We start from the raw sequence: 10,584 nt of genomic DNA on the forward strand, positions 1-10,584 counted from the left end.
GGCAGGCGAGGTGATCACCTGACGGCGCCGCTAGCCCGCGCGCTCAGCTCGCCGCTCGTCGGCGCACGCGCGCCCGCCACCGGGCTCGCCTACGACGCGCTCATGCTGAAGCACGGGTGAGTGTAGGCGAGGTGATCGACCTGACGGCGCCGCTAGCCCGCGCGCTCAGCTCGCCGCTCGTCGGCGCACGCGCGCCCGCCACCGGGCTCGCCTACGACGCGCTCATGCTGAAGCACGGGTGAGTGTAGGCGAGGTGATCGACCTGACGGCGCCGCTAGCCCGCGCGCTCAGCTCGCCGCTCGTCGGCGCACGCGCGCCCGCCACCGGGCTCGCCTACGACGCGCTCATGCTGAAGCACGGGTGAGTGCAGTAGGTCACGCCGCACTAGCGAGGCAGGCGAGGTGATCACCTGACGGCGCCGCTAGCCCGCGCGCTCAGCTCGCCGCTCGTCGGCGCACGCGCGCCCGCCACCGGGCTCGCCTACGACGCGCTCATGCTGAAGCACGGGTGAGTGCAGTAGGTCACGCCGCACTAGCGAGGCAGGCGAGGTGATCACCTGACGGCGCCGCTAGCCCGCGCGCTCAGCTCGCCGCTCGTCGGCGCACGCGCGCCCGCCACCGGGCTCGCCTACGACGCGCTCATGCTGAAGCACGGGTGAGTGTAGGCGAGGTGATCGACCTGACGGCGCCGCTAGCCCGCGCGCTCAGCTCGCCGCTCGTCGGCGCACGCGCGCCCGCCACCGGGCTCGCCTACGACGCGCTCATGCTGAAGCACGGGTGAGTGCAGTAGGTCACGCCGCACTAGCGAGGCAGGCGAGGTGATCACCTGACGGCGCCGCTAGCCCGCGCGCTCAGCTCGCCGCTCGTCGGCGCACGCGCGCCCGCCACCGGGCTCGCCTACGACGCGCTCATGCTGAAGCACGGGTGAGTGTAGGCGAGGTGATCGACCTGACGGCGCCGCTAGCCCGCGCGCTCAGCTCGCCGCTCGTCGGCGCACGCGCGCCCGCCACCGGGCTCGCCTACGACGCGCTCATGCTGAAGCACGGGTGAGTGTAGGCGAGGTGATCGACCTGACGGCGCCGCTAGCCCGCGCGCTCAGCTCGCCGCTCGTCGGCGCACGCGCGCCCGCCACCGGGCTCGCCTACGACGCGCTCATGCTGAAGCACGGGTGAGTGTAGGCGAGGTGATCGACCTGACGGCGCCGCTAGCCCGCGCGCTCAGCTCGCCGCTCGTCGGCGCACGCGCGCCCGCCACCGGGCTCGCCTACGACGCGCTCATGCTGAAGCACGGGTGAGTGTAGGCGAGGTGATCGACCTGACGGCGCCGCTAGCCCGCGCGCTCAGCTCGCCGCTCGTCGGCGCACGCGCGCCCGCCACCGGGCTCGCCTACGACGCGCTCATGCTGAAGCACGGGTGAGTGTAGGCGAGGTGATCGACCTGACGGCGCCGCTAGCCCGCGCGCTCAGCTCGCCGCTCGTCGGCGCACGCGCGCCCGCCACCGGGCTCGCCTACGACGCGCTCATGCTGAAGCACGGGTGAGTGTAGGCGAGGTGATCGACCTGACGGCGCCGCTAGCCCGCGCGCTCAGCTCGCCGCTCGTCGGCGCACGCGCGCCCGCCACCGGGCTCGCCTACGACGCGCTCATGCTGAAGCACGGGTGAGTGTAGGCGAGGTGATCGACCTGACGGCGCCGCTAGCCCGCGCGCTCAGCTCGCCGCTCGTCGGCGCACGCGCGCCCGCCACCGGGCTCGCCTACGACGCGCTCATGCTGAAGCACGGGTGAGTGCAGTAGGTCACGCCGCACTAGCGAGGCAGGCGAGGTGATCACCTGACGGCGCCGCTAGCCCGCGCGCTCAGCTCGCCGCTCGTCGGCGCACGCGCGCCCGCCACCGGGCTCGCCTACGACGCGCTCATGCTGAAGCACGGGTGAGTGTAGGCGAGGTGATCGACCTGACGGCGCCGCTAGCCCGCGCGCTCAGCTCGCCGCTCGTCGGCGCACGCGCGCCCGCCACCGGGCTCGCCTACGACGCGCTCATGCTGAAGCACGGGTGAGTGTAGGCGAGGTGATCGACCTGACGGCGCCGCTAGCCCGCGCGCTCAGCTCGCCGCTCGTCGGCGCACGCGCGCCCGCCACCGGGCTCGCCTACGACGCGCTCATGCTGAAGCACGGGTGAGTGTAGTAGGTCACGCCGCACTAGCGAGGCAGGCGAGGTGATCACCTGACGGCGTGGCGGCGTAGGGGAGGGGGGACGTCACCGGTTACCATAGAGACCTTCCACGCTAGTGGAAGTTTAGTCAGGGTTTGGCAGACAGGGTCAGGGTTTGGCAGACAGGGTCAGGGTTTGGCAGACAGGGTCAGGGTTTGGCGTGCCGTTGCGCCGACGTCGGGTCGAGCTCTGCGAAACTTGGTTCATATATCGTTTTCCGTTATTTTCATCCCCTTAAATGAAACCGTGCCGAAAACTGTATCTTTCCTCGGGAATATATATGAATTCTTTCCTAAGATTTTTTTTCTTCTTCGAAAAAAAAAAAAAAAAAAAAAAAAAAAAACAATTTTGACAAATTTCTTTGGTTAATAGGTGTGCGTGTGGTGCGCACGCACCCCAACACCCCGAGCACGGCGGGCGCCTGCAGTCGGTGTGGGCGCGCCTGTGCGAGACCGGCCTGCTGGCGCGCACGGAGCGCACGAGGCCGCGCAAAGTACGTACCTACGCGTGTGTAACACGCCTCGCGGCACCCGGGGCGGTGCGACATCAACAGATATTTATATTTGTTAAAAAAACACAAAATTTAACATAGATTTGCTAACTTTTATAAATCCTTGGGGGGTATTTATTTATTTATTTATACAAGGAATTTCAACAGCTATAAAGTATTAGTTTAACTTTTTAATTAACAATACAGAGCCAATTATAGACCTCATAAACCTCATTATTAAAAGAATTGCATTCTGTGCAGGCGTCCCTCGAGGAGCTCCAATCGGTGCACCTGGAGTCCCACGTGGCGCAGTTCGGCGGGCGGCGCGCCGGGGCCGCGGGGCCGCGCCAGCTCGTGCGCCTGGCCTGCGGCGGCCTCGGCGTGGACTCCGACACCGCCTGGTCCGACATGCACACCGCCGCCGCCGCGCGCATGGCCGCCGGCGCCGTGCTCGACCTCGCCACGCGCACGGCCAGGGGCGAGCTCCGGAACGGGTGAGTGTCCACCCACAGCGAGGCCGCGAGGCCATCACGACCTCACAAACCACCGCTCACACCGCCCGGCACCGATTGATTCGACGTGCGTCCAACCCACGGCCTGAGAGCGCGATCTCCGCAAGTTACGGCTAGCCAAATATCGCGAAGATAATTTATGAGAACCGAAAGCCTATCTCAGATTCTCGGGCCACAAATTTTGGAGACCCTTAACCAAACAGCTAGTTCTAAACTCCAACTATATGGTACGAGATACATACCGCCCGCTCGTTACTTTTGTCACTTTCAGCTTGTTTCTCATAATGCATAATTATTTCTAAGCATGCTAATGACAATATGACCCAAAGGGTTTTTGACAACACTGAAAATTAATATATATTTAAAGATCGCCTTGTTTAATGTGTTTGTATGTACAGATTCGCGGTGGTGAGGCCACCGGGTCACCACGCGGAGCCCAACCAGGCGATGGGCTTCTGTTTCTTCAACTCTGTGGCTGTGGCTGCGAGGTTGCTGCACCAGCGACTGCGGTTGCAGAGGATACTCATCGTCGACTGGGTAAATACATAATTTCATCGACAGTCTTTACACCTCCAGGTACAGGCATACGAGGACGACGTACGAGATTGGAATATGATCAGTCAGTCAGGCGTAATACTCTTCTAAGACGTATTTTTCGTTACTAAACCTTCGATTACCTTCTCCCTAAAATGCAAATCGCTCTCGTAAAGAGCTGAATTTCTGCTGCTGCGCTTGTAAATTCTAACATTATAGATAAGGATGAATCTAGTTGTATTTATAATTGTATTGAATTTCGTTTGCTGGTCCGAATTCCGAGAGAAATTAAACGATCTATGCCAGTGAAAGCGAATCAATCAAAGGACAACTCACCCCGTGTCTGCATGTCGAACGGCTGGTCGGTACCGACACTCTCCAACGGCGAGGTGATGCTGTAGTGGCTTCTGCGAGGGTTTTTAGCACACAAATCGACAGATTTAATACGTTTTTGGTTTATCGCGACGAACGAGCTTGCGCCTACGAAAGTTGGTCCGATCGCATAGTAGAATTTATAAGCGCAACTACGTGATGTCTTTCCAAACTCCGTTTGATAAATTGGAGGTCCCTTTACTAACATACGTACTGAATTTCGCAGGATGTCCACCACGGCAACGGCACGCAGCAGATCTTCTACGAGGACCCTCACGTGCTCTACATCAGCATCCACCGGCACGACGACGGGAACTTCTTCCCCGGCACCGGCGCGGCCTCGGAGTGTGGCGCGGGCGCCGGCCTCGGGTTCAACGTGAACATCGCGTGGGCCTCCGGCCTCAGCCCGCCGCTCGGGGACGCGGAATACTTGGCGGCCTTCCGGTCGATCGTCATGCCCATTGCCAAGGTAAGCCTATTTCCAGGTAGCATACTTGTCCGAGTCTAATAATCTGTTACGGGGACTTTTTTTTCTGGATCAGCATCCACCTGCCCGACGACTTCCAAAAATGCTTCCGCGGGTAATACTCGAGAATTAAGATTTATCCGTTGGATACCCTTGAGATTTTTGGTCTATCCAATGGATACACTTGAGGTTTAAAGTTTTTTCGGTGGATGCACTCGAGGATCAAAGATATTCTATGGATACACTTTAGGGGTTAAAGTTTATCTATCGGTCCGACGGTGGGAAATTGTTCCCGGACCCAGCAGGCGTCTTCAAGCACAAAAATATCGTTGTTAAGTTTTCGTTGATACCAATATGCTGGTTTATCAGTAATTTATATCGTTATGGTGTATCTGTAATGGTGTCGTGACCGTTCCAGGAGTACGACCCGGAGCTGGTGCTGGTGTCGTGCGGGTTCGACGCCGCGGCCGGGCACCCCGCGCCGCTCGGCGGCTACACCGTCAGCGCGGCGTGCTTCGCCAACATGACGCAGGACCTCATGCAGCTCGCCAACGGGAAGGTATGTCGCGTTTAAACTGTCGGGAGTTTCAGTTAACATCCACACCCGGAGCCACGCCCAGTTATAACCACAGCTCGGACGGATTAATGTAAAAACAATTACTGTTATACAGGTTGACCTTAGCCATTGGACAAACCCTGAAATTCCACGCAGGGTAACTTCTCGGGAATGCTCTAACGTTAATATTTGTTTTTTATTTGAACAAAAGAAAAAATAATAATTTTCAAACAAAAATTAATTCCAATGAACGATTACAAAAAGAAACATACTGTATTAACCATTGGCAGTGTTTTTGACAATTTGTTCGAAAATGTGCGGGAATGATGACATTTGTCAAAAGTCAGAATCTTGTTAGTGTAGGTTTCATACTATTTATTACCTCGGGAGCTATTAACACATACAGGCTGCTCCAAATAAAAAATCGTAATTTGTTAATTTCTTCATAACCGCTACACCGGTTGTTATGATATATTGTATACTTATTCTAAATACCCTAATGTGTATGTATATTTCTGCTTTGTCCAATGGCTAAGGACACCCTGTAGAAAAAGTTTTAGGCAGGGGTGGGTTTCATAACATTGATATTTTTATTTGATATTTTTATTTAAAATAATAAATAATCTTGTAGATGCCCCTGAACTTCTACATAATATAGGTTTTCGAGTGCCTCGTAGAACAGAACGTGGTTGTCGGAGCAAAATGCTGTTCAGTGTTGGGACATGTCGCACTAAATATGCACAGCAATCATATATTAAACACGCATGCAGGTTGTATAATGAAAAGTGTATGAACGCGGATATATTTGGCAGTTCGTTAGGGTTATTTAAGAAGAAAATTTATTCTCTATTAAATTAGTATTAAAGCTAGGTTAAGTTATCTCATTATTTGTTAATTTCACTGTTGTCTCAGATAGCATTTCATAGTATTAAGTTTTATTAATAATTTACATACAGGAAACTATAGGTCTACATTGTAATAAATTCTAGCTGTCAGCTTATTCACCTACATGTTTTATAAGACTGTTTGTTGGGGCATTTCACGTCAAGCGGGCAGCAAAAAAATTGTCAGGTTCTGGATTTTGTTCATAGTTGGATTAATTGGACCTATATGTGAACAAAAAAAATTGGCATCATTACTTTTTTAATATATTGCTTCGTTAAAAATTTATATGCATTTGAAAAAACTACAAAATTTGAGGAACGGATTTTTAAAAAATTATTATTGCAATTCTTTCAATGGTTTTAATTATAACTAAATAGTGATTATTTAAGAATATTAGTTGATTTCTTTGAAAATTTATAAAAAAAGTTTTTTTTATCTTTTTTTCATATAACAAATCGGAAGTTAGTATTAAATATCTTTTTTTTCCAACTTCGCATTTTTTTATATTTTTTATTTTTACACAATAATGTAGCTTATGGTGTACTAATGTCATATAAAAAAATTTATAATGGCATCTCGATTGGTTTAATTCGAAAGTACTGCGCGACGCTCCGTACTGAGCGGTAGTTCTATGTGGCAGTCTTTAATGGCCAATTACGGGTTTTTTTACTTTTGCGTAACGGAATTAAAGCAATAAACAATATTTCATCGGTTAAGATGTATAAAAGCAAATCATGTCTTATTCAATCGTGCCTTGTAGCGCTATCACTGATCAACCATATCTTGGAACTGAAAACAAAACGTTTATGTTTTAACAAAACGCTAGAGGTAACTTAATAACTATAGCTAGGTTTAGGCGGGGTATGTCACATGCTTAAGATGTCACTTTTGAGTTAGGTCACGTTCTGAGGACGTCACTTTCTGTACGTCACATTCTGAGTTCGTCACATTCTGAGTACGTCACTTTCTGAGAACACCACTTTCTGAGGCCCTCGCTTTCTGAGTTCGTCACTTTCTGAGTACGTCACTTTTATAGCAAAGTAATATTTAAGCGTATACCTGCATTAACAATGGATACCAGCAATCATATTAGCTGTACGGCATAAAAACGGCCGTATGCCGTACAGCTGTTATGATTGCTGGTATCTATTGTTCATGCAGGTATACGCTTTAATCTTACTATGCTATAAAAGTGACGTACTCAGAAAGCGAGGGCTTCAGAAAGTGGCGTTCACAGAAAGTGACGTCCTCAGAAAGTGCCGTTCTCAGAAAGTAACGTACTCAGAATGTGACGAGCTCAGAATGTGACAAACTCAGAATGTGACGTACAGAAAGTGACGTCCTCAGAACGTGACCTAACTCGAAAGTGACTTCTTAAGCATGTGACATACCCCGCCTAAACCTAGCTATAGTTATTAAGTTACCTCTAGCGTTTTCTTAAAACATAAACGTTTTGTTTTCAGTTCTAAGATATGGTTGATCAGTGATAGCGCTACAAGGCACGATTTAATAATACATGATTTGCTTTTATACATCTTAACCGATGAAATATTGTTTATTGCTTTAATTCCGTTACGCAAAAGTAAAAAAAACCCGTAATTGGCCATTAAAGACTGCCACATAGAACTACCGCTCAGTACGGAGCGTCGCGCAGTACTTTCGAATTACTTCATGAACCTTCAAAACCAATCGAGATGCCATTATAAAATTTTTTATAGGACATTAGTACACCATAAGCTACATTATTGTGTAAAAATAAAAAATACAAAAAAATGCGAAGTTGAAAAAAAAAAAGATATTTAATACTAACTTCCGGTTTGTTATATGATAAAAAGATAAAAAAAACTTTTTTTATAAATTTTCAAAGAAATCAACTAATATTCTCAAATAATCACTATTTAGTTATAATTAAATCCATTGAAAGAATTGCAATAATAATTTTTAAAAAATCCGTTCCTCAAATTTTGTAGTTTTTTCAAATGCGTATAAATTTTTAACGAAGCAATATATTAAAAAAGTAATGATGCCAAATTTTTTAGTTCACATATAGGTCCAATTAATCCAACTATGAACAAAATCCAGAACCTGACAATTTTTTTGCTGCCCGCTTGACGTGAAATGCCCCTGTTTCTAAATAAATTAAAAAATAATAATAATAATAACACGACTTTAGGTATCTTGTTCTATTTCCAAGTTACAACTGTTTTGAAATGAGCTGCGCTTCCAAAGACAGCGCAAGAGGGATAACGAAGGATACGTTTTTTTTTTTTTTTTTTAAGAAACAAACAGTCTTATAAAACATGTAGGTGAATAAGCTGACAGCTAGAATTTATTACAATGTAGACCTATAGTTTCCTGTATGTAAATTTTTAATAAAACTTAATACTATGAAATGCTATCTGAGACAACAGTGAAATTAATAAATAATGAGATAACTTAACCTAGCTTTAATACTTATTTAATAGAGAATAAACTTTATTCTTAAATAACCCTAACGAATTGCCAAATATATCCGCGTTCATACACTTTTCATTATACAACCTGCATGCGCGTTTAATATAGTGATCGCGCCGCCAACTGTACAAACGTATCCGTCTCCAGGTGGTGCTGTCCCTGGAGGGCGGCTACGACCTGCCCGCCATGTGCGACTGCGCGCAGGCGTGCGTGCGCGCGCTGCTGGGCGACCGCGTGCCGCCGCCCGCCGCGCACGAGCTGGCGCGCGCGCCCGCGCAGCCCGCGCAGGACACGCTGCGGCACACGCTCGCCGTGCAGGCGCCGCACTGGCCTAAGGTACGAGTCATTATCACACCTGCCGGGCTAGCACATGATTGGCGCGAGAGTATCTCGCCGCGACATAGACTACCCGTCCCCCTTTAATTCATACTGTTAGTAAAAGACGGGTAGTCTATCTCGCGGTGAGATACTGTCGCGCCAATCATGTGCTAGGCCTACTGACTATACCGCTATTTTTAAAGTTAATTTAAAATGAAAAAACAAAAAATGGTTCTATTAAACAAAATTAAATTAAAGTTACCACCGTAAGCAATAAGATGTACCTATGTGGGCTATATACTTAATAATTAACTAAGCAACTAATTAGCTAAGACTACCCATCTGTTTTCTAAGGGACTCCTGTCTTGCAGTTTGGCAGAAGAATTAATGTAAAAATAGGGTTTATTTCGCCAGAATAAATTAATTTATTTTATTTTGATTTTTTTTAACGTTATCTTCCCGACCAAATAGTGTTTTATGTTTAATAAAACACTATTTTAATGATATTTAACTGGTATTTCCTATCGTTCCTTCGTAACATTCCTATCGTACCTGTCGACGGAGACATCTCTTCGATCGATTCGAAATCAATTTTGACAGCGAACGGACTAAAATACGATCGTAACGAGCTTATCCGTGAACGAACGAAAATCGGAGAAACATTGGACACGGTATATCGAACGGCCTTTATTAAACAATTAATTTGTAAGTTATGCGTGTTATTTCAGATAAAACGGTACAGCAGTCTGATCGGCATGTCGGCGTTAGAAGCCGCGCCCGCAGTCGCCGCGGCCAGGCTAGGGCGCCTGCAGACGGAGCGCGACGCGGCCGACACCGCCGCCGCCATGGCCACGCTGTCCATGCACCACCCCCCGCACGCCGACGCCAAGCCCAGGTGTGTACACCTCCCTCATGATAGACACACCGCCGCCGCCATGGCCACGCTGTCCATGCACCACCCCCCGCACGCCGACGCCAAGCCCAGGTGTGTACACCTCCCTCATGATAGACACACCGCCGCCGCCATGGCCACGCTGTCCATGCACCACCCCCCGCACGCCGACGCCAAGCCCAGGTGTGTACACCTCCCTCATGATAGACACACCGCCGCCGCCATGGCCACGCTGTCCATGCACCACCCCCCGCACGCCGACGCCAAGCCCAGGTGTGTACACCTCCCTCATGATAGACACACCGCCGCCGCCATGGCCACGCTGTCCATGCACCACCCCCCGCACGCCGACGCCAAGCCCAGGTGTGTACACCTCCCTCATGATAGACACACCGCCGCCGCCATGGCCACGCTGTCCATGCACCACCCCCCGCACGCCGACGCCAAGCCCAGGTGTGTACACCTCCCTCATGATAGACACACCGCCGCCGCCATGGCCACGCTGTCCATGCACCACCCCCCGCACGCCGACGCCAAGCCCAGGTGTGTACACCTCCCTCATGATAGACACACCGCCGCCGCCATGGCCACGCTGTCCATGCACCACCCCCCGCACGCCGACGCCAAGCCCAGGTGTGTACACCTCCCTCATGATAGACACACCGCCGCCGCCATGGCCACGCTGTCCATGCACCACCCCCCGCACGCCGACGCCAAGCCCAGGTGTGTACACCTCCCTCATGATAGACACACCGCCGCCGCCATGGCCACGCTGTCCATGCACCACCCCCCGCACGCCGACGCCAAGCCCAGGTGTGTACACCTCCCTCATGATAGACACACCGCCGCCGCCATGGCCACGCTGTCCATGCACCACCCCCCGCACGCCGACGCCAAGCC

The 10,584-nt window shown here is 50.8% G+C and overlaps 1 protein-coding gene across 10 annotated transcripts in view; it reads left to right on the forward strand.

The window, feature by feature from the left end:
* LOC134746291 (histone deacetylase 4) overlaps positions 1-10,584 on the forward strand; it is a 150,401-nt gene that overhangs the window by 137,074 nt on the left and 2,743 nt on the right. For all 10 annotated transcript variants that reach the window (XM_063680648.1, XM_063680653.1, XM_063680654.1 and 7 more), the window contains 7 exons: positions 2,578-2,698; positions 2,957-3,189; positions 3,606-3,744; positions 4,340-4,582; positions 4,998-5,138; positions 8,622-8,810; positions 9,521-9,687. In XM_063680648.1, the coding sequence (XP_063536718.1) occupies positions 2,578-2,698; positions 2,957-3,189; positions 3,606-3,744; positions 4,340-4,582; positions 4,998-5,138; positions 8,622-8,810; positions 9,521-9,687 (1,233 nt within the window). The remainder of the gene's footprint in view (positions 1-2,577; positions 2,699-2,956; positions 3,190-3,605; positions 3,745-4,339; positions 4,583-4,997; positions 5,139-8,621; positions 8,811-9,520; positions 9,688-10,584) is intronic.

Source organism: Cydia strobilella, chromosome 12 (assembly GCF_947568885.1).
Source record: "Cydia strobilella chromosome 12, ilCydStro3.1, whole genome shotgun sequence".
NCBI lineage: Eukaryota > Metazoa > Arthropoda > Insecta > Lepidoptera > Tortricidae > Cydia > Cydia strobilella.